This window comes from Brachyistius frenatus, unplaced genomic scaffold (assembly GCF_029030835.1).
Source record: "Brachyistius frenatus isolate BFR_SWC_R1_liver_20210118 unplaced genomic scaffold, ASM2903083v1 Contig_20, whole genome shotgun sequence".
In the NCBI taxonomy this organism is placed as follows: domain Eukaryota; kingdom Metazoa; phylum Chordata; class Actinopteri; family Embiotocidae; genus Brachyistius; species Brachyistius frenatus.
Window position 1 is genome coordinate 4,774,512 of NW_027210619.1, and position 27,496 is coordinate 4,802,007.

Sequence of the window (27,496 nt, forward strand, 5' to 3'; positions counted from 1 at the left end):
GCTATAACCCACATTCATTTTTTTTTTTCATTTTAGGCGCAAATGAGACACTGTTTGACACCACAGAGGCAAAGTAATGGTGCCTCTTCTCAGTAAAAACACCTAAATCTTTCCTTCTATTCCCTTTAAAGCATGTACATGCAAGGCTGCTTGTGACCTGGCCATTCTCAGAGTCTACAACATGCCCTCTAATAACAAGTACCACGTGTCAAAGGAAAAAAAAAGGTCAAATTGATAAAAACTTAAAATGTGCAAAATACAAAACTACATAAAAGATTCAACATTCTGAGTAAAATTCAAGGTAGAATAACACATTTTTACCATGCAATAAAAAAAAATTAAAAAAAATAGTGTCATCACTGGAGGAATAAAAAAAAAAAAAAAGTCAGGAAAAGGGGCGGGGGGGGGGGGGTTGAAGGATGAGCAGGACCAGGTGGACAGAGAAACCACCGCTGCTGGTGATGGTGGTGTTCCGACGGTTGTCTGAGGGAGGACCGAGGCAGAGCGCTGGTCAATCAGTCTCTACTGCTGCATCTTGCGCATGATGTCAGCAGAGATGGGTGGGTGGAAGTTGATGGTGTGGTGGCGGAGACCCTGAGATGTTTTGTAGCTCTTCCCACAGCGGCACTTAAAGGGTTTGCGCACCCTTATCTGGGTCCGGTGGCCGTTCTTGGCGTGATACTTGATTCCGTTCACATTCTACGGTGAAAATGGAAATGAAACGGACATCACTTTAGACACACATCAGACAAAACCACTAAAGCGGTGAATGTAAAAGTAACAAAACGTAGCAACAGCAGAACAAGTGCACTGCATGGAGAACAGGATATGGAAACTACATCCATGTGTGATCTAAGAGCATGTCATTCCAAACCCATGACCATTAGGATGCTGCTAAATCAGGCGCCGCTCCTCTGAGGAGGCTTTCAACAAGATTTTGGGACCGGGCTGCAGGAATTTGCTCCGATTTTAGCCACAAATGCATCAATAAAGTCAGATACCAGTGTTAGGAGATAACGCCTTTTAAAAAAAAAAAAAGAAAAAGAAAAAAGAAGAAGAATGTAGCATACAGACTGGGGGTATCCGGAGATTTTGCGCATTTAGAATTTCACTCGTTTGATTTATGGACAAAAAGGGGTGTCAGTCAACTCGACATCAGACTGTAAGAGGAGGAACAAAATGTGTTCTTGTTCTGCCCCCGGACAGATGCCTCATGCTGCCTGCTACCTCAGACTAAGTCATTGCCTATAACCCTGTCATTCACGTCAGCAATGCAATTTTCTCAGGCTGCACATAATTTATTCCGACCACACACGCCAGATGTGGATGGAAAATCCTGTAAAAACTCCACGTCACTGAAGTGGACTACATGTATGCATTTATGTTGTTGCAATGCTCAACTGCAAACCAGTTTTCCATTCTCAACAGCTCGGGATCCTTATAAATTTATCTAAACAAATAAAATCCTATCTCACACTTTGTACGGTGCAAATATCTCCGGTTTGAATTGGTTCTCCCCATGGTAACAGTATTTCACACCGTTTCAAGCACTAATAAGATGGGAAAGACGGTGAATGAAACTTACCTTATATCTCTTTTTGCAGCCGGGAACAGGGCAGGCAAAAGGCTTCTCGTCCCCTCCGTTCATGCACATGGAGCCGAGGATGGACTCGGAGCTGATGGCGCTCTCTGTGGTCCACGATTCATCACTGTCAGACTCCTCAAACTCTACCTCTTCTTCATCACACTCGCTACCTGCAGTGGAAAAAAAAAAATCAAATGGCAAGTGACTCGGGGCATCTCGACCCGAATGTTCTTGGTCTCCAAGAATCCTTGATTTATGCACACTTTGAGATTCATCTGCGGCGATTAAATCCTGACCATTGAGCCCTAAGGCTGATAAACACGGGCCTTTTCTCAGCACATGTTCTGGGCCAGTGTTCCCATAATCTTTACTTCACGTGTTAAGAGTGCCCACATATTTGGAAGAAATGAAATATGCAAATCATGGGAAAGAGTTTATGCATTTCATTGAGATGACCCAAGGGTCGGGAAGCTGCCGTTTTAATGATTAAGTAAAGATGTCAGACCGGAAGAATGCATACTTTACGAAACGAGAACATGATTCCATGGGAAAACTTTACCAGGAAGAAACATAATGGATTCCCGTCTTATAATAATTAAACAAGATGAGCTGGACTAAGAAGGCCGTCTCTGCAAACTGAAAGTCAACATATTGAGTTTACAATATCTGTAACAAGTTCCTCTACAATTTGACAGTGAAACATCGACACAGCTCAGTGAGATAGGAGGTGAATAAAAGGTTTTCACAGGCAATACACACTCATATAACCTCGCTTTCATTTAGCAAAATACCTGGATGTTAAACCATCTGGAAATGTATATCCTGTCCTTTGGAAAGCGAGTAAAGGAGGGAAAATATATGTAGGTAATCTGGCAGGGCTTCATGTTCTTAAGCCAAGTGGTTGTTTGCTGTCACAGTTTCTTGATATTGGACCTCTACGGTGGAAAAGCAATCTGCTTACTGCACTACCCAGTTCAAAATGCATAACTTGAAGAATCTCTACCATGTGTTTTTTGTGTTAGTTATTTTTGCTTTTTCTGTATTTTAACGAAATACCATATTCCTGGAGATATCTCGGGCATGTTTCTACTTCATCATCACTTGATTATGGGCAATAACAATTACACTCTGCTCTTATCCAAAGCCCTAATAGCAAAAAAAAAAAAAACATTGAGGAAGAAGAACGTTCAGATAGCTTTCATTCAGAAGTCTCACTTAAGTAAAGTCACATCAAGGAGCAGACTGCCCTAATTTATAAACCTTCAACATGTATGTAAAAAGTAAGAAAAAAAAAAACCAAATCAAGAGATTAAAAGGGTGTTCAGATTGTTCTTAAAGTTTAAAACCATTGCGGCGTGTATTTCGCCGCCCCTGGATAAATACTGGCAATCTAACGAGATGCGAGTGTGTCGCCGTGGTTACCCGTGGGCGTACTGCTGCGGAACGAGGAGGAAGGGGTGATTGGTGGAGTGACAGGAGGGGTGAGGTTCCCACTGGCGTGGCGGGTTGGTGTGGAAACATTGCTGCGCGACAGATTGCCCGTCAGAGACATCTTGGGCTGCACCTTCTTCTTCAGGGTCTCGTGCTCTCGCCTTGCAGCATCGGTCATGAACCTGTTGTTACGGGGTGTAAAACTGGTCAGGGTTCACTTCTTTTTTTTTTTTTTTTTTAAATGAAAAGTCTGTATAAAATGAGAAACTTGCTGCCCTGATGCTTAGACAGTTGAGCTGTTGTAGGTTTGCTACAATAAAACACCACCGACTACATTCACATCAAAAAACAACAACTTGGGGGGATTTATGATAGTCAGTAAAGTCTTCGGTAAATGTGCGTCATAAAAATCTGAAACGTTAACATAGACACCGTTAGAGCAAAAGTGGAATTAACAAATTAAGCGGCAGCCACATGAAGATGTGTTTGTGAAGGCAGGGAGACGTTGGCAGACCTTCTTGTACATTTGCTTGTTGCATAAAGCTTTTAAAACCACAATTGAAGCACCATATCAAAGACGACTGGGATGAACTCGGTGCAATAAAAAAAAACAACAACTACCAAATACAGCAGCAATTCATTTAAGCACTCCACCAGATGACATCTGAAACTGTTGGTAGAACCTCACAGGAGCACACACTTTATACTGTATGACATAGGGGGTAACACTTACTGATGTAGAGGACTTCGGTCGCTAAATCTTTACAGGCAAAACACCAATTATAACAATGGCATGTCATATTTTGGTAAATATATAAAGATAATTCACTTAATTTGAGTTACTGTACAAATAAGTAAACATTAAGCGGAGATGCATTGACGATGCAGTTTGAGGGTTAGTAAACCCTTTATCATTTTCTAGATTTCTGCATAAATCTGACCTAAAACATCATCAAATCTTCACACAAGTCCTAAAAGTAAAAGTGGTCGACCAACAAATATCACTCCGAGAGGCGTGTAATAGTCTGCGAGGTCTCAAAAGAAGTCAGCGTAACTTCTAAGCAACTAAAGGCCTTTCTCACATTGGCTAACATTAATGTGCACGAGTCGACCATCAGGAGAACACTGAAAATCAACGGTGTCCGCGGCAGGGTCGCAAAGAGAAAGCCACCGCTCTCCATAAAGAACATCGCTGCCTGTCGGCAGTTTGTTAAAGATCACGTGGACGAGGCTTCTGAAGGCTATTCAAAACACGTTTTGTGGACAGATAAACATCAACATTGTTTTGGTTTAAATGCAACGCAATAAATACGACTGAAGGTTTCTGGTAACTGTTCGTCAGTTCACATCGGCCTGGAGGAATTACAACCCAGTCCTCCTGCAGAGCAGCTTCAACTCTGGGATGGTGATGGACTTCCTCACGTCAACTGCTCGCTTCAGGACATTTCACAACATTTCTACTGAGGAATGGGCTGAAATTCTTCCAGGCCGATGTGAACTGATGAACAGTTACCAGAAACCTTTACTCGTATTTATTGCTGCACAAGCGGGTCACACCAGACACTGAAAGCACATTCGCATACTTTTGCCCTTCAAATATGTAAGATGGGATCATTCTCCTCCTGTTTAATTAGGTTCTCTTTATCTACCGCTAGGACTTGTCTGAAAATCTTAGGATGTTTTACGTCATATTTATGCAGAAATATACAAAATTCGAAAGGGTTCATAAACTTTTAAGCACCACTGGGGGTAACTTATTTCTTTACCTGTTGATGTAGCTGAGGGCAACATATGTCGGCTGTTGCTGCTCCTGCTTTTCCAAAAGACAGGGGTCTGTATCTGAAACAGAGAGGGGAAGAATTAGGCACATAATGGTATAATTCTCTAATTTTACAAAAAGTTGGATTTTGTCTTGTAGGACTATATTATGAATACCAATGTCAATTTCCATCGCACTTTCTTTTTTTTTTTTCTTTTTTTAAAAGCTACTTTGCAGACACCACATTGCTGACTCATGACCACATTTGACACATACTGTGTTTCACCATGCTGAGCTCCAGACATTCATGTTGCTCAGCAGTGCTAAATGCACAACAATAGCCAACCTCCACACCCTGAGGTGAAGCAGGCCTGACTTCAAACACTTCCCAATGCTGTCCATGTGGGAGAACAGAGATGCCCCATAAACCAACGGCTTCTTACCAGCTGAGCCTCCCCGTCTACTTCTGACAGTGCTGTGAAAGACTGCTACCCCCATGTGGTTAAAACTAATGCTCATTTCCATCCACATGCTCATTTATATACACTCCCAACCTGAGGCTATTTGCAACATTGAATTTTAACCTAAACTAGCTCTGTACATCCTGCAAGACATAATAATATCAATAATACCGCAACTTTTTCTAGTACCAACTATAACAGGCCAGTTCTGGTTTATATAATTTGAAAATGACCAAGGCAATGATACAAACCACATGGAAAAGGTGTAATTAAAGTTCTTGGTTAAAGGGGTAAGCAACACCTTTGTCAGGCTGTAATAAAAGCTTGAGTCACACACATTTATTGCTACTACGGCATTGGGCATTTATTCCTGTTGCTTGTTTCTTTGTTTGACTAGAACAAAAAATAGAAATCCTGCTGGATAGCGAGACCTATGAGGCCAATTGATAAGATTTAGTGGGCGCTGTCCAACACAGGATCTCCCATTGAGAATATTATTCATATTTCACTATAATGGGTATAGAAACCTAACTCCAAATCCTCTAGTTGAGTCTCAATATCTCAAATATTTTGAAGTACCAAAGGTTGGCATTAGATGCTTGGTCATATTCTTACTTATGTGCAGATGGTTTGATTTGAACTTCAAATACTCTGATACATCAGAAAACCTGAATTATTTTATACCTTATTTACAAGACTAGACTCTATGACTAGATAATAGAAGTCCGTGTCATGTTGAATGTGACGAAAGCTAAAACCGTTTGAAAGAGATGAATTTAAAGTACAGACACACGTGCACACATAATCACTCAAAACAGACATTCAAAGCACAGACAATACTCTGTATTTTAGTTAAGAGTTTCAACTACAAGCTTAATTCTGTCATGAAGGTGATACTGGCCAGTAAAACTTCATACAAACCACGTTTAAGTATCCATGAAACCCATTTTAGAGGTCTAACAGAAATGAAAGTCAACACGAAATCATGGGCGTCAAAAAAAACCAGAGGGCATCATCCATTTGATGGCTAAGGCTGAAAAGAGTGGCAGAGTGTTATGATACTGGCAGACAGAACAGCTAAAATCTCAGCACCTTAGGCTTGGGGGATTTCTCTCTAGGCCTCAGTCGTAAGCAAGTGTTTCATTAACAGTGGATTTATCCCCAGCTAGAAGGACAGCACACCTCTCTACTCTCCAGCCAAAGTCATGGAAACGCAGAGTAGGACAGACACTTTAATTACGACACAATTCCCTTGCCAAAAGCCAAAGGCGGTACACAGACCAGTGCAGAGACTATTCTGAGCTCCGAGTAATAGTATGCATGTGTGTAAGTGCACAAGAAATCCCTCCTAAGATCTCTAATGAGTCTTGAGGAGTGGAATGGCGGCCTGCTCACCGACTGCTCGAACGGCAGTGGATCAGTCTGTTCCCACACACTGTAAATCATACACACCTCAGGTGGGGACTGGGGAGGAGGCCTGCAGGGGCCAGCGCCCCACAGCCTCTGCTATTCTATCGGGGCCACCAGCAGTCAAGGACCGGGACCAAGGCGCCTCGAGTAGAGATGGGAACCCCTCTAATCAAACTACACAGGTGGTCCACCTTGGTGGCCGACTATTAGAAACAAAAAAGGGTATTTATTCACCATCGCTGCTTCTAGACACAAACAATCACTTCCTACAAGCCCCCCACTTAATGTTGATGTACACGGTGATGAGCTTGGTGTGGAATAAAGGAGAGGTAGCCCAGATAGACAAGCAGAGTAGATCTCATTCAAAGATGTATGTTAACTTACACTATTTTTTTCACTGATAATCAAAAATCACAAACAAAAGCCTTCCATTTCCTGAAAAATATTTTTTTGTTTTTACAAAATACACTTTCACTTAAAGTGAAGGAAAAAAAAAAAAAATCTGGATCAAATGTAAGGAAGCTGCACATTGTCTGCAGATCAGGGAAAAAAAAAATCAGTTATTGGTGAAACTACACCCAGACTTGGAAACACATCATGGTTCCATTCAGGGTTTTATGTTAGATTTTTCAATGTGCTTCTTAACGCTCCAATATGTTTAGCAAGGATATGACAATACACATCAGCATAAGTTTCACTAAGAAGCACTGACTAAGCTCATTGTTTGTCTAAATGAGTGAAACTTGGGTATGGATGCTGAGTAAGCGGTTACAGTGTATCAGGGCAGAAAGAATGATGCAAGCGCACACTCCAAAAAGGGCCCCTGTGATGCTCTGCAACAGGAAACCAAGGGGATCGCACAACAAACCTTCCTAAGGCAGCAAGGGAAGTGACGCCTGCTACCCTCTCATAACACAACAAGGTCTCTCTCTCTCACACACACACACACACACACACACACACACGCACACGCACACTCACACACACACACACACACACACACACACACACACACACGCACGCACGCACACACACACACACACACACACACACACACACACACACACACACACACACACACACACTCTCTCATGACATGACAAGGTCACACACACACACACACACACACACACACACACACACACACACACACACACACACACACACACACACACTCTCTCTCATAACACAACAAGGTCTCTCTCTCACACACACACACACACACACACACACACACACACACACACACACACACACACACACACACACACACACACACACACACACACACACACACACACACACACACACTCTCTCTCTCTCTCTCTCTCACACACACACACACACACACACACACACACACACACACACACACACACACACACACACACACACACACACACACACACACACACACACACACACACACACACACACACACACACACACACACACACACACACACACACACACACAGAGAGAGAGAGAGAGAGAGCTCCCTCTCTCATTTCCACCACCAGTGTCTGGCTCTCCACCCTCATGGCCAAATGCACTGTGGGGTAGAGCAGAGTGCTGAGCATTATGGTGACATGTTTATGGTGGCTCTGAGCAGCGGGGAACATTACCAGGAGTGGTGGCACAGGTAATTCATTACAATGTGACCTCTAAGGAGGAAATGAAACAGAGTCAAGCTCCATGTGTAAGCTGCTTTGGCGGGTTACTGAAAAAACACAGGCAGGTTAAAATGATCCATTATAAATACATTTAACACAGACAGCGACTTATACACACTCGGCAAGACATGTTTGTACAAAGACATGGATAAACACACAGGAACACACACAAAGCCATACATTCATGGCTGCTCTTTGCAACTAATTTCTTATCCATGTGCTGATTATATTCTTGATCAATCAATTATTTCATGCACAAAATGTCCAAAGATTTTGAGTTTCTTGGAGCTCAGGAGGAGTTTTTTTGTTGTTAAATTCTTCGAATTGCTTGTTTTGTCAGGGCAACGGTCCAAAACCCAACGACATTCAGCCTGCAGTAATGTAAAACAGCAGCAAAGCATCATAATGGAAGACGTAGATGTACTAAATGTTTGACAAAACCAAATATAAACAATTAACTAATTATCAAAATAAATTAAAATTAAATCAAACCTTTTTATCTTTAAATCATCCGCAATCGAGTGCATTTCTGAAAGGCTGAAGAAGTCTAGTGACACCTTTAAATCCAAAGTAGTTTGCATCAAAATAAATAGAAAACGTCAGGTACAGTTTAAATGTCACAGACTAACGTATGTAGCTGTGGTCAAGAAGGAACCCTTTTATCTGTAGCATTTGACATGGGAAATGTTTAACACTATCCATTGAACAAATAATACATTTCAAAACACAAGATCACATTAAACGTCTGTGCTCTGAAATGTCAACAGAGGCTGTGCATCATCTCCTGTAAGAAATGTTTTGTCGAGTACGGGAGCCCCTCACGTCGCAGTCACCGCACAGGAACAGGAGCAGCAGTGTCGGGGGATGGGGAAATCTAATTAGGCCCACCAGGTGCACAGATCAGGGAACTAGTTACTGTTTCCCAAATTTATTACTTCCGCGCAGATTTTGGGGGTGCACCACAAAAACCTACTAAATGAGCCTCCAGTGAGGATTGGCAACAAACAGACCCACTGTTACTGAGCCTGGACACTTCAGGCCATCAGTCCCCAGCGACATAAACACACACGCACTCACAGGTCTAAATAACATGATCACTATTTGCCTCTGGTCTACAGTGGCCTGGTCACCCAGTGATAAAGAACACATTTCAGTGTGTGCAGTTTCTTTTCTTTTTGTTTTTTTTTAAATACCAGGCCATTAATGAGATCTTTCAGGCTTAATAGGTATTAAAACTTTCCTCTAGTCCTGATGGGGTTTTCTGGGCCTCATTAGCATGTGCTATTTTAAAGTTAGCTGAATTTGTTCGCAAAAGGTCTAAGTGGACCACCCAATACAGTATTATCGACTTAAAACTGCTGTCACGATGGGAGATGATCAACAACCCCCCCCCCCCCCGTATTTGAGTTTATCATTGATGTGGAATCGAAATGATTCTATAATTGATTTTTATTAGCTTTTTTTGGAGACTTTAATATAAAGTTTCTAAGAAAAAAGCAGAACCAGTTTCCACAGTCTATGTTCAAGTGTAGACTAAGATCAGAATCTCCTTACATGGATCTTTTATCTTACATAATCAATTATGATCAATGCATCTTTTATTTCAAAGTTGCTGTAATCACCTCCTTCAAGCAGAGTGATGTATTTGTACAAAAGTATTCCTGAGAGATTATGATAGATTTAAGTGAGATAACAAATCCTGTCTCTCAACAAATTACCCGTTATTCTTTTCACTGTGTTTTAATTCAAACTTAAATTTGGCCCTTTTTATCTGGTACACTGGATGTAAAAAAATAAAAAAAATTAGTTGGGGAAGTACATTTTGGACTCCAATATCCACCATTAGCTTTTCCAGTACAGATGGGCATCTAAATTTAAAAAAAAAAAAAAAGAAGCTCTCAAACCACAGCAGAGCAGCGCCACCTCTTGTTCACAGACCCGACCAGCATGCCGGTTTGGGAAAATGCAAGCACAAGAATGTGTGCTTGTTTTCCAGGCGCCTAATTATAAAGGAGAATGTGCTTTTTAGCAGCAGGCCACCAGATGAGGAGGAAGACATGCCAAATCAAGCACTCTGTCTGTAATTATGCTTCACAGGCACTTGGCACAGCGCAAGATTTCGCACTTCTCAGAGCGAGCACAGGCCGGCAGACAAGGGGGGGGGCTGGCAAAGTTTTTCCACTTTGAGCCAACTAATTGCTTCATTATTCCCCAATAAGTCATTTGGAAGCGTTTTTTTTTTTTTTTTTTTTTTCTGAGGCTAACACCTCGGACACATGCACGGCACACAATCAGAGAGAGCAAAGGATATTAAAGCCAGTCGAGCAACAAACAAGAACAACAAGGACGGCTGAGCCCTGTCAGCTTCAATAATAAGAGTCTGACATATTAGATTGGGGAACAGATGTAGGAACAAACACGGTGTCAAACTGTGAGGAAGGTAATTCACATTCTAGACCGAAGACATAAATGTACTTAGCAAAATGTAATGTTCATAATATATTATATGACGATAAGAATAAATGAACTTGTTTGAAGTTGAGTTAAATACATGGATATAGGAAAATAGCGCACAGCCCTTTCACCTGTGCATGAAGGTGAATGAGGCAAATATAAAGAGCCTGTTCACAGCTTTAGCTCCCTTAAACACACGTGGACCATGTTGTACTACAGCTCAGATAACTAAATTTGTATCCCTGTCTCGTAAAACTACAACAAATTTAACTTAACATCAGCTTAGACAGAGACGGATGTTCAAATTAAGTTGATGCCAACTGGACTTCAGTCAACTCCATCTGAGGTTGTAAAACAACAATCATAAAAAAATATCATACAGTGACTGAAACACACAAATGTTTTCATGGCTTGATCTTTAATGACTTCCCAATCTTCACCTACAGAAGTTCTTATTATTGTCCTGCGCCACATGAACAAGGAGAGGCGCTGTTGATAGTGGTGGGACTTGGTGCTCTTGTGTGCTTGGATGGGATTGTTTAGCATGCAATGAAACAGTGTAGGTGCACTGTGGGCCAACACTCATGTGGGATTCTATACAATTTAAATCAAGTCCAAATCTTTACATGGTAACACTAAGCAACACAGTCTACGGAATCCGTTCCCAAAATGTACAAAATTATGAATCCATCTATCCAGTTTTTTCAATGTCTGCTTTTAAATTGATCATATCATAGCATATATATATATATATATATATATATATATATATATATATATATATAAAGATACAAAATAAATGCATTGGTTGTGTTTTGACAATATGTGGATTAGTGAACAATGGTGAAATACGTTTGCAACAATATTCTTTCTTCAATTAACACGAACATGTTTGGCCACGACCCATTACACAACTCCTTTCATGAGTGAAAAAACTGACACAACAAACACTGAACATTGACTCCATACTGTTATTTTTCTTTTGAGGAACCACAGTTTCACGTAGCCAGACATCTCCACCACACTGTGCCAGCACTGGAGAATCGTCTGGGTGCCCCCACAAATCATTCTGGTAAAGGGGGAAAAAAAAAAAACACTCTGGCTTGTTTGTATTTCTTTAAACCGATCACAATCATCTTGAGCAACGCTCAGTGTAGGATGCAGCGATAGTGATCATGCCTTATTGCATGATCTAATTTGAGAGATGTTTCCTGTTGTATTTACATTTACACATTTAAGTATGGTGTAATTGAAGCTGCTAATCATGTTGGTTTTTTTTAGACATTTTCAAGGGGGAGTTGGAACAGAGTCTGTCCGTTTAAAAAAAAAATTGTGGTCAATATGATTAATTGTGATAAATAATTGTGCCTGTTGATAACATAATTGTAGGCACTTGTATTCGTTGTGGGGGAACTAACCTTTGATAATGTCACAACATACTATTTTTTTGTAATTTTTTTTATAGTATATTTTACTAAATTGCGAGATATCTCATTGAGAAAGTTTTGAGATAACTTTTAATTAGGTTTGAAATAAATGCTATACAGAGTCATGAGTCACATTGAGATAGAACCTTTAGCATCCGTCTCTTTATCTATCTATATAAATTGTAAAATAACCTCAGCCGTTACTAACATAAGTTATAGGCATATACACGTGGACATATTGTTTATCTCTTAAAACTACCCTGACATAACCAAATGTCTAAAAAGTGAACTGTGCAACTATACATGTTCGCAAACGTAGGACCCCCCCCCCCCCAGATAAAACACAAAATAAATAAATACCCTAAAAATGACTACATTTTACAGAGATAAGCAGAGTTTGATCCAATGATCAGCTTCTTGAACTAAAAATAAATAAATAATTAAACGTGTAAAACTCAGCAACTTAGTGTAAGAGTGTGTCCTTACTTCTAGAAAGTATGACTGAACTATGTTGTCCGGCGGACATGCTCGATTAATCAGTGCAGATGCAACTAATCCTGGAGACTTCAAGTTAACTCGCGACACTTCCAGCTCCGCGCGCAGGCCTCGCGCTACAAATAAATGTTGCACGAGCGACCGACCACAGTTTAAAGACCCCCCCCCCCCCCACACACACACACACACACACACACACACACACACCTCCTCCCTCCCTCCTGACTTCCTGCCGGCGTGTCCACGCCGCTCAGTCGGTTGTCGCACCCAAATAAGCGGCGATACAGCTTTTCCTGCTGAAGTTGAGCAGGAAACTACAGAAACATCCACAGCCACCACACCTAGCAACGGGGGAGGGGAGGGGGGAGTGGGGTTGTCAGGACGCAGGAAGTAACCTGCTAGCCGGCTAACGTAGCCACGTCTGCCGGCCCTCCGAGCCTCGGCCACGGCGGGCTGCGGCGCTCGTTACTTACCGATGTGGTTGTCCTCGATGTGCACGATGAGCTCGGACAGAGAGTCGAAGTGAAGTCCGCAGCCCACGAACGTGCAAGCGTTGGAAAAGAAAGAAGCAGCGGCGATGCCTGTCATGGTCGCTCCTGCATTAGAAACGAGGGCGAGCAGCGGCGGGGAGTCGGCGGGGCGGACAGCGGCAGGAACAGCTGGAGCGGCACGAGCGGTGCGGCGACTCCTCCGAGCTGCGTCAAATAAACTCGAGCGAGACAACGAGACCGGAAGTTGGGCTTTGGTTTTCACCGCAAAAGCATAAAACAAACAAATAGTATATAAATAGACACGGTTTATTAAATTAAACTAAACTAAACTAATAGTTGTCTTAAAGTTGCAATAAAAAAAAATAATTCTATTTTCATTTATTAAACATTCAATCATATTGAGAAATAAATAAATCAAACTTTCTTGATATAGCTTTAAATTCTAGGTTAGGCCTTTAGGCATGCGTTAATTATCGATCAAACTGTAAGGCGTAGTGTGGATGTTGCTACAGCTTGCCAAAGTACACGTTTACACGTATAAATGTACTTTAAGCGTAGCAGGTACACGGTGAACCTACTATGTGTTCATTGCCTGAATCGTTTGACACCTCATATGCTTGCAGTGTAATCTCACACAGAGCTGAAATGCAACAGGTGCACATAAATTAGATAAATATTTTGTTTCGTGTGGGGGTCCCCTTGGGGGCCGGACTTGACATTATTTCAGGAAATAGCAGGGGAACACTCAAATTCAACTTTTTCTCATTTAAGGCCTTAACCCCTCTTAATTGAAATCATGTATGATAGCCTATCATACAGTTATTGTCTATAGGTCTACATCCGGGTATGATTATCAACTTAAATAGTTGATTTATTAATGGACAGAGAATATATAGCCTTCAATAAAAGCACAGTTTTCTCATAAAACCCAGCTCTGAAGTAGTTATTTTATTTGCAAAATACTGAGAGGAAGTTGCTTTTTCGAAAATTGTGTCTAACTTACTGCACGTAGTGAATACAGCTGGCATGAAAAAGCAGGAATATCAGTAGCCAATTGGCATCATCACTACAAACTAAAGCTGAATCCTTCTAACTTGTTTGCTCTTTCCTCTGTTCAGTTTGCTTTTAATGAAGGACCTGGAAGGGTGTGTACCGTTCTCATAGACTCTAAAGTATGCGTTAATCTGAATCATGTCTAACTATGGCTCTGGATCTAGTGATTGTATAATTGATACAATGCAATCATAATACATTATTTTTGTGGGTGAATGTTAGTGATACAGTTGTGGCATGAATCCCTGTAACAATTAACTTGTGAACATCTTTTGCCACAGAGTGGCAGTGTTGGACAGTAGATGAATATTAGTGATTTTAGGTCTTTTTGCTGGGTAATTTAAAGGTATCCAAGAACTACCCCAAACTTAACCAAGCTTGTTGTTGCAGATACAAAGCCAGTAAATACTCAAATAGAGCAATTCAAATATATTTAAATTAGAGAATGCTTCCACCTTCTGATGTTATTTCACCAAGCTTGTAATACATCCAGAGCACTTCACCTATCATGTGCCTCAAAGTAATTTTATTCATTCAGCAATTTGAAATAGAGACAGGCCAGAAGAGAACACATGTTGCAAGTTTCACTTTTCATTCAGCTTGTGTGTTCAACTTGTACTCCAATTACTTGCCAGAGCAGCAAATATGAAAGATTTTATGTCTCGTTATTTCCAAACTTTGACATTGGTTTTCTTTTTTTCATCTGTTTTCAGTAGCACAGAGAGAGTGACAATCAGTTCCAAGACAAATGGATGTCTCCACAATACACATGTCAGAATACAGATCACTAGTATTCAGACAGAGTGTGCATCTATATGGAAACATAAAATCTCTTTTTAGAGGTGCAAACGAGCTATAAATTGGCCAGAAATTAATTTTGGAAATGCAAATTTAAAGTAATAGTTTATCAACTTTCTCACTTACTTTCTTTTTTACCATTTTCTGATTGTGCTGTACCATCGAGTCTGTGCCTGATGATGGTGAAATGGGTCCTCACCAAGCCCATTTTCAGAGCGGGCACCACAGTTGGTAAAACAATTTTTCCAGTCATGCTTGAGAACATTGTGGGACATTACTTTGAAATCAGTACATCACACATCCTCTTGTTAGAGGAAGTTGATGGTTTTCTTTTTTTAAATGCTGACATTGCCCATCTTCTGTTACTTATTGAGGGTTTTGCTTGACAGGTAGAGTTACAGCTAATCATTACTCTTCAATTTGTCATAGCCCATAAATGCAGATGAGGTAATAGATGTGTTTGTGATTTTCTGCACTGGAGATTTACTGAATAGGTAGTTTAAACTCAGTGTGGAAACACATGCAGCCAAAATTACGTTTAACAGCTGCTGGTAAGTGATCAAGTCCTTCTGCTCTCTGTGAACGACCAAACAAGTTTGACCTCACCAAAAACACGATTTCCTCACTCTCACATCCAACAGTAAAAACAGGTAACTGAATCCTTCTGACTGCTACAGTTTCACACAGAGCAAAGACTTATTTCAACCTACTTAATGAGAATGTAGATATAATACCTCCCCAGTAAAGTTATTTTAAGTTCAAACCATCAGTATGTATATTATGAATAAGTATTGTGCAATAAAACAGAAGGGCAATATGAATCACAGTTTTAGGGACCATGGCAGCACAACTCTACAAATTAATCAAAAATTGTGTTCAGACAATGTTGTAAGATACATTTTAAAGATGTAAAGTTATTTTTTATTATTGTCCATTTATATGACACTTTTTAAAGCCTAGCCTGAGAACATTTATAAATGTTCGGTTTTACAAATATTCGTAATAATTCAGTTTGAGCACATACAATGGCTCAGTTCAGAGCACAGAGAACATCATCCTTCACCTATAAATCTACAGACCTGTCAGACAGGCAGCCCCATTCACCGGCCACCTAATGTAACTGTTACAGGGTCGAGTGTATGAGTGTGAAAACGTCACTGAGGTTATCTACAGGGAACCTCCCAGCATATATGTTTTCAAGAGGTGTTAAGTTTTGCCAGCTCAGCAGTGATAGTTGTCTTTCCAGTCTCCACCGGTGATGCTTCAAACAATGAGTCCTCTGACTTTTTTTCTTTTTTCAAAAAGCTTTAATATGGAGAGAAACATTGAGAAGATGAGTGGGTGACACACATGTTGAATTGTACAAAAGCAATGTTATGTTGAAGTTTCTTTCCAAAACATCCCCACAAGGCTACTCAGTAGTCTGACTACTGTGTGACTGTAATGCAGTAGAGTCTAGCAGCTTTCTTACTTGCTAAGATGATCTTTTTAAGAGTTACACATAAATATTATTTTTGCAACCCACAAACTTTAACGTATAGCGTCATAAATGTCATACTTTGGTCCTGAGGTTTCTGATATTTAACGAAAACACTAGGAATTTATTATTTGGAACAACTTAATCTGGAGTTCAAAAACAAATTATATCAACATTTACAGGCAACAAGTCTGATTTCTCTGGCTTTGTAAAGATATTTAAGTTAATATTAGCTTACTTTTAATATATTTTAATTAAAGTCAGACAGAAATAGAAAAAATATGAAAGTAAGCCACTCTATCCCTTTGCTATCTCACAAGTAAGAGCTGTTTTACATCATAACAATCAGTGACACCTCCACATGGCACAATATTTCTACTCAAGTAGACAAAAGTTAGCAGCTAGAAACTGTTGGTTGGTTGTTTTTTCAGTTTGCAAAATAATATGCATTTATCTATAACACAGTAGCCCCATTCAAAATTAAAAAAACAGATAACTTCACATAACCAGTGAACCTGGACTAGCTTTTATCTGAAATCAGTCAGCAGAGCCAACCCTGCTTCATCTTATCAAATTTAAGTCTGTGGTTTAGGTCTAATGTGTCCAACATGTTTCCCTCTGCCCCAATAGTGACGGCTTTCATGGTCTCAGAAATTGTATGAGCCAAAGCTGGTTCACTCCATGCTGACTGAAACATTTTACTGGAAAAACAGAGGAATTAAATATAGTTGTGTTAAAATGTAATTTGGCCTGCATTCTTTCTTAAAACAAACATGATGGTCACCTGCTATGAGCGATCTATTCTATGACTTAAAAGTCTTAATTCCTCAAAGTCAAGAGTAAAATATTTTTTTTGACAATTATAAAAACCTGTGACACTCATGTTATTTAGCCTCCTTCACCTTTTGCACCTGCTGCAACAAAGCATCCTTGCTGCTTCTTGTCTTCCCAAGGTGATCTTTCTCAAAAGCACTGCACAAAGGCATAATAATAAAAGGTTTAGTATAATATAGATCAAATCTGCTTTAGTATGGGTCACTGACCCAAACTGTATCGGCTCTTTCCAACCTTAATAGTCTGCTCCTCTGGGAGCATAATGTTTGGATTGGTTGGGAAATATATTGGCAATAAAGAGACAAAAGGATGTCATAAACGTTGATTAAAGCTCTGGTTAAAAGACAGAGGCGGAGAGGCTCTGAGTTATGAGGGCTTTTCAGACTGCGTTATTGTTTCAGTGACAGAGCTCTTAGTGTGTCTAGTGGAGTGGTTGCAGACGAGTGGTAAACATTTCTCAATGTGCGAGGAGTCATTAATCCCTAGAGATGAGGATGGCTTCAATACCAGTGTCTGTGGCCCAAGAAATCACAGCCAGTTGGCACCAGCAGGTCACACAGAGCTCCAACATAAATGCTTTGTACTCCAAAGCTGTTTAAATCTCTCCTAATGTGCTGTGGCTATATGGCACACATTTCCGAAAATGAACTGTGTTTCCCAGTTCATTTGTCATGTCATTTGCAAGTCAAGCTGTCAATGATGCATGTGAATTCTAACAGGTTATAATGATTTTGTAAAAGATGCTTTTTGCGACTAATTGAAATAAAAACAGGTTGTTCAGGCCCTGAATTCAAATAGTTGACTAATATGTAGCTTTAATGGTTGAAAATATATACATTTTCACCGAGACATCTGGGCAAAGAAGATCTGCCCCACAGCCCCAGAACTTTACGGGTTCTTGCTAGGTGTGAAAAAGTTTCTGGAGAATTAAAGCACAACATGAACTGACATGATGATGGGTTCTGCTCTGTTTTGTGGTCTAATTTTATCTCCTAAATTTTTGCTCAGGTAACCCATTTAAAAAAACAAAAAACAAATACAAATACAATTAATTAAATTACTGCACAGCAAATTTGGAGCCAGGTTGTATTGCAGCACTAATTTTTATTTTTTTTTTTTTTTTTTTTTAAATAAAATCACATTTCACATTACAGTAAAGAAGAGCCACTAAAAATGCATATTTATCAGAATGTTTCAGTTGATCTCCCTTTTAATTGTTAGAATAATTTAGATTTTTTTTTTAATAGCGTAGGTCAAATTGGCTACTGTAGTGATTACTGTAGTGTATACTGCTTGTGGTTTGTTACAATGTTTTAAACCCTGTTTATAACATTTTTAAGTGATGAAGTTTGTGATTAAATATCATCGTTTCTTATTTGATGTCACTTTGCCTATGAGACAGCTCAGAGTTGTCAGTTAGAGGATGCTGTACAGTGCACTTATTTGTCTAATTGGTCAGCGCTGGTGATGCAGCGCTGCACCACACCCACTTCGGGTCCAGCATCGTCCATCCCCTCCATGCCTCTTGGGCGTGCATTTGCAAACTCCGCCCTGCTCGCGCCGCCTACAAGCAGACCGCAATGATTTAGAAGTTCAGGAATCCCACGTGACGTCACCCAGGGGTGACGTTATGCTTCTCTAAATAGATCGTATTGTAATCTTTTCTCAGTCCAACGTGGTTTCTTCTGCGAGACCGCTTCACATTTTCTACACTTGTTTGGTAAGTTGAAAGCCCTGTCACCATGCAGAGGACCGTGCACGCGCCTCTGCAGGTTTGTTGTGTTTGTTAAAAGCGATTCTCCTTACTTTTTTTTTCCTCCTTTTTTCATGCAACAGCTTTTTTTTTGTTGTTGTTCGCTTCAGCAGTCCTGGTGGAGATTTTTCTCTTCTTTTCTTCTTGGTCACAACTTATTTATGTCTGCAACTAAAAGAGACGAAGTGTCATGTGAGTTTTGTTTGAGTAAGTGCATTGTCATCTCACTCGGGTGTCCGGTGTGTTGGCCTATCTGTTGACTGTTGTTGAAGTTGAACGCGGAGTCAAGTGCCGCTGCTGCAGCTCGACCTGTCAGCAGCGGAGACAAGTCTGCAGGAATTCATCTCGAGCGATCTAAAAAAAACAAAAACTCGGACTGGCTTGTTGCAAAGGATGGGTTTCATTGCACTTCACGCCAATTTGGCACGTCTTCCAAGTTTAGTGTTCGCTCCGGAGCTCCAGAGCCGCATCATTGTCATGCCTGTCCCATCTCGGGATACGCAGTGCTTTCTGCGTGCTGCGGTTCACCAATGATCGTCTGGAAAATGATAGTCCGGTGGTTCTGCTGTCATGCCAGTTAAAAAGAAAGAAGTGATGCTTCTGTTTCCAGTACATTTACCTTCCTTTCCCTCCCGAATAGCAGTGTAATCAACATTACGTCATTCTGCAGGCCAGTCGATATTTGATTAAGGGCTGAGATGTTGAGGGTTACTTCTAGTAAAGATGTGCTGACGAGGCGCGCTTTGTGGCTGCACGGCTTGGACAAAAAGAAAAATGTTTTATTTATTTGATTGTTCTCTGGCCGATGTCATTATGTTTATGTGACAGCACTGTCAATAACCACTTGTTTTTCATGCACGCTCTCAATTATTATGCAGGCTTCCGGTTTTATTGTCCCCCTTTTGAAATGCTGTATAAATAACATCTGATAATAGGCCCTGCGTTATTTAAGTCTTATTATAACGTTAGAGATGAATTTGTATTTTTTTTTAATGATTTTGAAAGCAGGGCCCTATTGTTATTGTTAGTGTGCAACAGTTTGAGAGAAAGCTGGAAGTTTTTTTTTTTAAGTTTTTTTTTTTTTTTTTTAACGTTGTCCTCATTGTAAAACCCCTTAACCAAACATATGTTTTCAGTTATTTTGGGGATTGAGGGGAGTAAACTGTGATTTAGAAATTCCCTTTGAAGTAATTAACTAATCAACTTTTCATTTGTATCTAACTCAGTCAATTCTACTGAGGTGAAAAGCCAACTGTTTGAGGAAAATAAATAATGCACAACACCAGATATTATTAATAACGTAAACAAATGCAAAATAGCAATACGTATAAAGTCTGTGAATCTGCAATAAACTTACTGGATGACGTGTATTATTTTGTAACCTTGATGCGGATATAATTCTTCCCATATTTTACACAACGTTAATAAGCCTGATTGCAGTCGAGCGGTTCATTGCAGAAGTGAAATGTAACTTGCATTGAGTTTATTTGCTGTTAGTTGTTTCATGTCCTCGAGGTTCCTCTGGTAATGATTGTACTAATGTAGAAAGGGGTGAAATGACAAGTCCCATCAATAGTTTGGCTACAGAAGTCTCATTTCAGCTTATAAAAAACTGCTGCACACGTTTTATCATTATTTTTAATACAAGTACGGCCGAGTACTTTTTCCCCTTCTTTTTTTTAGCAATAGTATGAAACTTTTCATCAGTACAGTGAGAATAATGTGAGTGGTACAAGTGCCATGTTGCCCTCTCATGGGGATTTTTTTTGTGCTTGTTTACATGGTGTGGAGCGGAGCAGTTATTGAAAGCTGTAGAGGTTTACATCACAGCAGTCTTTTTGTCATGTATTCAGCTCAAGAGCTGAAGTTCAGGGCAGGCATTGTCTGACAGGACCATATTCCCTGCCTCAGGGATTGCCGTAATCCTGCCTTGAACTTGTGCTGTCAAAAGCCCAGGCTATGGGGAGCCAGAGATTCGAATTGTTGTGCATGTTTGTGCTTGCTTTAACCCCGTATGCCTTTGCACACTCAACCCCTCTTTTCCTCAGCATATTGTTTAAATTCTAATATGTGGTCTACCTGGAAAATTCCTCCCCAGTTCCTCATGAAATCGAATGCCGGACCCTAATACTTCCCCTCGCTCACATCAGGATACAGTTAATGTAAAGTGTAACCAAATTTCCTTCGCTAAACTAAAACATCTATATTAGATGCGAGCCAAGTGCCCTTTCCAAGGAAAGGGCGTTGAGTACTGATAATTTGAAGTGTGAAAACTATTGGATAATTCACAGAGGCATTCACAGAATTAATGGTTGAAAGTTTTATGCTTCATATGGTTTGAATTTCCTGGTAAATGTGATGAAATGATCAAGTCTCAGTTTAGAAACAGGAACAGGAAGGTTAAAGTTTATTTTCTGAATCTGTTTTAATCGTCATGGAAACTATTTCTCGTATTGTTTTTATTAAAGTTTTCGAGTGATATCAGTTTTTGTGAAGTTTAATGTTTGACGTAATCCTTCATAGTCATGGGTGATGAAGAAGAAAGCCTGAGAACAACTGTGGCACCAAGAGTTGTACAAACAGCTGAAAGTGAAACATTTGAGATAAAAAAAATGTGACCTCAAATATTCATTCAGGACATGAATAATTATCGCCGTGTCTGCAGGCGCTGGTTCTACTTGCTGTCATCCTGGTTGTAGTTTGGGTTGAGGGTTGGGATCACCAGTGCTGGTCATGTTTGTTGTGTCAAAGGAGACCAGGTGAGTTTTTAGGGGCCCATGTAGAAGAGACTGAGTGAGCTGGTGACTGAAAGAGAGACCAGGGCTCATTGCTCTCTGACAGAGAGACCCTGTCCAGACCCTGTTCTGCAGACTTGCTCATGAAGTACAGCCTGTTAAGAAAACAGCACTGGTTAGCATAACGTAATATTGGAGTGTTTTGACTGTGCTTGAGGAAATAGTCTGTGCCCATGAAAAAGACAACACATGCACATATTGTATGAAGGTACTCATGCTCGACACTTTACATGTGGCACCGACCTGAATCACAAATGCACTGCAGTTCCTGAGAACTGTAGGCTGTGGCAGAGAAAGACGAAAATAAAAGTATTAAACATGGGATATTGTATGCGTCTGTAGATGTCACCACCAAGAGCACACATCATAAATAAACCACACATCTAATGTTGATGATTCAATTATTAGTCTCTTCTATTGGAAGACTGTTTTCATTTGATTGAATTATGCTCCAAGCAAACATCAAAAAATTTTGATGTTGCTCTGTTTATCGTTCTTTGTTCCCAAATTTCTTCGTCTAGTTTAAATTTTGAGGTGTCATAAATGGAGAGGTAATATGTTTTCATACACCTACCCACTTTCTAAAATCCTCCGGGCACCGCTGTCCAGGCATTCACATATACAAAATAAATGTCCCATATTGTGCGGTCCCCTGGAAATCCACTTGTACTTTGTGAGCCTTGGATTCATGGATGATGGACACATCAGCCAACTGTGGCCTTCCTGTGTGTGGGTTGAATGTTCCTATGATGTCTGCATGTCTCCTACCAAAACATCTACCTGCTCCGCGTGATCACAGCACTGGCTCGATGCTGAAAATGATCCCTGTGTGCTGCTCAGGTGTGGATTAATAATGAGACTCGCTTAACATCTGGTACAACATCTGCATGAAAGTGCTGCGCATCTGTAGCACTGGCATTTGACGAGAGGTTGTTTGTCATTTTATGTGAAGAGGATAATTTACACTGTCAGTACTGGACAATGATAAGATCTTAAAATGCGAAATGCACTGCGACCCAAATATGATATAAACTACAAAGACTACTCAAGTAATAATATTTTCTGTTCTCTTACTTTGCTTTGCTGAATATAATGAAAACCTTTTCACTCATTTACAGAATAGAGCTAAACTCTCATCTGTGTTTAATATTGTCTAAAGACAAATATCCTGACAAGAATTACTTGAATAAAATGCAGCATACAATTATTGAAAATATTGATTTAAATCAGGAAATTACAGATCACAATAAGATAAGAATGTCAGCAAATGTTAAGTGCCAGCTTTTGGTATTGGACTTAGTCTATATTTGAAACATATTGGTTTACTGTATGGCCTATGTGCTGCCTTAAAAGGTCTACAAGTGCCAAATATAAAAATTTTACCTTAAAAAAAGTAATGTTGCCTAATACGTCTACTTTTTCTGCCACGAATAATAAAACAACTTTGAATATTGAAGACAGGAGCAATTATGGAATCTCTTTTACAACTTTTCAATCAAAGTCAGACATCATGTATGTATGAAATGCAACGATCGATATAAGTGCACACAAAAGGCTTTAAAATAACTTAAGTAAGTAAGTTACTGTTTTTGTTTGATCTGGAGAAGCTGTTAAAATGCACCTGTTGCTTCTGTTGTTTCCCTTTGACACATTGCCGTAAATGTTGTCGAGTTTAGAATATTTTCACATTGACAGAGTGGACTCTTCACGTTGTTCTGCATGATTTAGATTCGTAAGTAAACAGAGGAACACGATAATATTCACAGAATTTTTATTCTTTATTTTTTATGATTCTCTGCTTTCATTCAAAACTTTTTTTTAATAGAGAACAGGTAAAAGGCACTTTCATTTATTTATAATGTTTGTCTTCTATTTGAGTTATTAAAGCTAAAATGATAGCTGACATATGAAATGATGCATGTTTCTCAGTACTGAGCTAGTCTCTAGAGTAGTCTCTAGAGTAGACATTTGGCTGTAGTCACAGGTAAACAAACCTTTTGTGCTCTTATTTGTCAGCTTTAAAACAAACTCAAGTTTTTAAAGTTGTTTTTTAGACCAAATAAACGACACCTCTCGGTCATACACTGCTGCTCTGCTACCACTTCCTCTTCTTGTTCTCACTAAAAGATGTAGGCTATCTCAACTGCCATAAATTAATTAAATCTTTAAATGATGGCTGCATGAGTTAAACATATGGAGCTATTTGACTGGATTTAAGTGCCTTAAATTTTAAGTTAATATCGTCTCAATGCATTGCTACATTTTTGGAACTGAATTTTTCACATAACGAAGGAGTTGTACTTGCCAGATCAGCACCAGATGGGAAAGACCAGATCTTTAAGACGCTGTGTCGGAACAGTGGTTTAAACATTGTGTTGATGTTTGATTAGAAATTTCAAACATGGTTTATTATGTCATCATTTCCACCCAAATTTAAGCTGAAAGCCATCACGGATGACATATATACACAGACATATATACATGTGTTCTTCTGTGTAATGTTTGAGTACCGTAGCAATACATTATTTTTGCTGTTGATTTTGTCATGAATAACTTCAGAGTAAATTATAGTGTATATGTTTTTGCATCTTAAATGTGCAAAGTAGCCTATATTGAACTATTCCAGTGTTTTCCCTGTACATGGAAGTTTTAGCTGAGAGTGTTTCCACAACTTTAGTGTTGATGTCATTTTTGTGGATCCCCGGTTACTGTACTGTGAGAAAATGTGTGCAGGTGCAGTTGCAATTTATTTGTCAAGTGTGACACAAGCAGTGCATTTTTCCTTTTGGGTACTGGCAAGGAAACTCAAATCCTTGACTTTCCCTCCCTCTTTTCTTCTTTTGTCGTTATTTGGTTTTATAGTTTTATGAGAAGTTACCAAGAGTGATGAACTCAGACCAGGAAAGACCGTTCGTGTGCAACGCTCCTGGCTGTTCTCAGGTGAGTGTGTTGAGACAACACAACACAATGCGTACATGTGCGTGTGTGTATGCATGTCTGCCTGTAATATGAAGAGGTGTACATTGAGGAGGCCCAAGGTGTAGGTTTCTGCTTCGTGCGAAAGGGAGAAACAGAATAGCATGAAACCGAGTGGAACACAAACTGTAAATAACACATCAGGTGTAAAAATACCTAAAGAAAAAAAGACAGTTTGAAGTCAGCACCAGGGTTTTAAATGGAAAACAACAGTTGATGTTATTTTAGGGTAAGGCTTCAGTGTAACAAATTATTTAGCAGTTTTCTTATCGGTTATATGACACATATACAACTCTTCTTTTTCGACAGCGATTCCCCACTGAGGACCATCTGATGATACATCGACACAAACATGAGATGACCCTTAAGTTCCCCTCCATAAAGAACGACAACATGTTATCAGGTGAGTTACACCTCCATCAATGCAGACTCTCTCACTTCTACTCACAATGAACGAGTAGTTTGTTTGTGGTTATGTGCCTCAGTGACTCATAGACAGACACTTGTTTGTCATCAGAAACCTTTATGGCCTGTCTATACAAGTTGTTTACAACAATGTAAATCACATGACACCTTGCAGCTCAGGTCTATTCAGTGCATACTGCTTGTGTGCACTTCAGCAGGAAACAGAGACACTGACATCTGACTGTAAAAATGAGCATGTTATGCTAAATTTCTCTTCCATGTTGCTTTGTGTAATTGGCATTTTCCCATCATTCGATGTGTCATTTGTCTCCACAGGGAATTTTAGAGATGCCGGGTTGAACAGTCAGCTGATCTGCACATCAATCTAGAGTTGAAAGAAACATCAAATCATAGATCGTGTACTTGCGTGTCAACTCAAGGCCAATCCATAAGTATAGATCTCGATTCCTAGAAATGTCCCTGCCACACCAGCTCCTGTCCAGCGTGAGCTGCTCTCGCCAAACCACTGAGATTGTGTCTTCTTTATTATTTACACTCAGCGGACAGCAGGATCAGATTTTCTAGGCCAGGTGTCTTTATTGCCTGTTGTCTGAGTTACAACTCTGACCACTTCTCTTACTGAGACCTTGAATTCAGGTTAAAAACAAGCAAGTGGTGATACTGTAAAGTAAGTTTCAGCTCAGCCACACATGGTAACATCACCTGGACACCAAATTTGTCTACTGTCAAGATTTTAGGACTATAGTTGTTGACCTAAAATTACTCTCCTGCTATGTTTGCCTTTTCTGACTCATATCCTCTACAAAAAAAAAACTGACATTACTTTCTAAAAATGTTTAGTTTGAGTGATTCTAAGTCTCTAAAAACTGAAAAGGTATATTTGGACTAATACTGTATTTTGGGTGCATAGGTCATGCTGAAAGTCTGAGTCAATCCCCAGTCTAGCCAGAATGGATAAACAAACCATGAAGTATGCTTTTAGCCTTTGAAACAATCGTGATCCTAAAATCACTTTCGACTGTCTGAAACCTGATCTATGTGCACCCCCCACAACGCCAAGTTGAATACCGCAGCTTTACTGAGCTCAACAGATGAGACCCCACTCGGTAGGTGGGACCTGTACTTTGTCAGCTAAAATGCGGCTGTCAAGGGCAGTATCTCTCTCTCACTAACTAAATGGAAGTAATGCTTTCTTCAAAACACAATTATGATAAACAAAGTAATAAACAACAGTGTTCATTATATTATTCTTCTGGTGGATCACCATTAGTTTACTTAAAGTGTTTGCTGGTATACTAGGGGTCCACATAGAGAAATAGGTAAACTAAAAGCACTAGAAAATACCCAAAACATAAACCAAACATAAAAAAAACTAAGAATAAGGAAGCTGAAATTAAAGTTTAAGAGTAAAATCTGGTGCTATCAATAAATATATGTGCTAATATATACTGTACTTCTTGCTGGTATGGTGTGTATTACATACTGTTGTGTGTAATTTTGTATTATGCATTCTGTTTGTTTGTGTGGTGTTGTCATTATTGTGTATGTAAAGTATTGAAATGAATTCGGATACAACAAATCACATAGTAACATTTAAATTTAATCTTGTATGCAGTCCCTTTCAATAGGGTGGATAAATATGCAATTAAAAATAATAATAAAAAGTCCCAAACATAATGTATTACAGTGACCTTATTTTGCATGCTGCTGTATTTCTTGTACTTTTGCTGTCCACAATAATGATTTACAGACTGTCTGACAAACAATTACTGTTAACAGTGGTTGATTTCAGAGATAAAACTTGATTTCTTTGACTTCTAGATCAGACACCCACACCAACACGTTTCTTGAAAAACTGTGAGGAAGTGGGATTATTCAGCGAGTTGGACTGCTCCATCGAACAGGAGTTTTGCAAAGCCCAGGAAGAAGAGGACAGTAAACAGGTACAGCAGAGCAGAAAACAAAGCCTCAGGCTGAAAAAAAACCTGTTGAACCCAAAGCCACAGTCATCCGTTGGGGTTAGTTCAGGTGGTTATGAACTGTTATCTGCTGCAATCATCAGTCATGTCACTAACAGCTACCCACACACTGTGAACTGAAAACACACTTTTTATAGATTAAAAACACTTAAGACCTCATGTGACCACACGCTGCTCACTTGTTGAAAAGCTGACAACCTCAACTGTTTAAACACCACA

The 27,496-nt window shown here is 39.7% G+C and overlaps 2 protein-coding genes across 4 annotated transcripts in view; one reads left to right on the forward strand and one right to left on the reverse strand.

Annotated features, from left to right (window-relative positions):
- Positions 1-370: 370 nt before the first annotated feature.
- Positions 371-13,381, reverse strand: jazf1b (JAZF zinc finger 1b). Its single transcript, XM_069696166.1, has 5 exons — positions 13,169-13,381; positions 4,783-4,855; positions 3,008-3,198; positions 1,586-1,755; positions 371-699 (listed from the first exon to the last, which is right to left on the reverse strand). Exons 1-5 carry the CDS (start codon positions 13,281-13,283, stop codon positions 523-525), a joined length of 726 nt encoding a protein of 241 aa, XP_069552267.1. The 5' UTR covers positions 13,284-13,381; the 3' UTR covers positions 371-522.
- Positions 13,382-18,967: 5,586 nt separating this feature from the next.
- The window catches only part of creb5b (cAMP responsive element binding protein 5b), a 39,909-nt gene continuing 31,380 nt past the window's right edge, over positions 18,968-27,496 (forward strand). The window contains exons 1-4 of one of the 3 annotated variants that reach the window (XR_011310822.1): positions 18,968-19,068; positions 24,759-24,836; positions 25,182-25,275; positions 27,120-27,241. Coding sequence is in view for 1 of the 3 variants with exons in the window: in XM_069696169.1 (XP_069552270.1) it covers positions 24,783-24,836; positions 25,182-25,275; positions 27,120-27,241 (270 nt within the window). In the remaining 2 variants the exon portion in view is untranslated. Of the gene's footprint in view, positions 19,069-24,758; positions 24,837-25,181; positions 25,276-25,613; positions 27,242-27,496 lie in introns of those variants that run through there. The other 2 variants (XM_069696169.1, XM_069696170.1) reach the window with 2 other exon arrangements.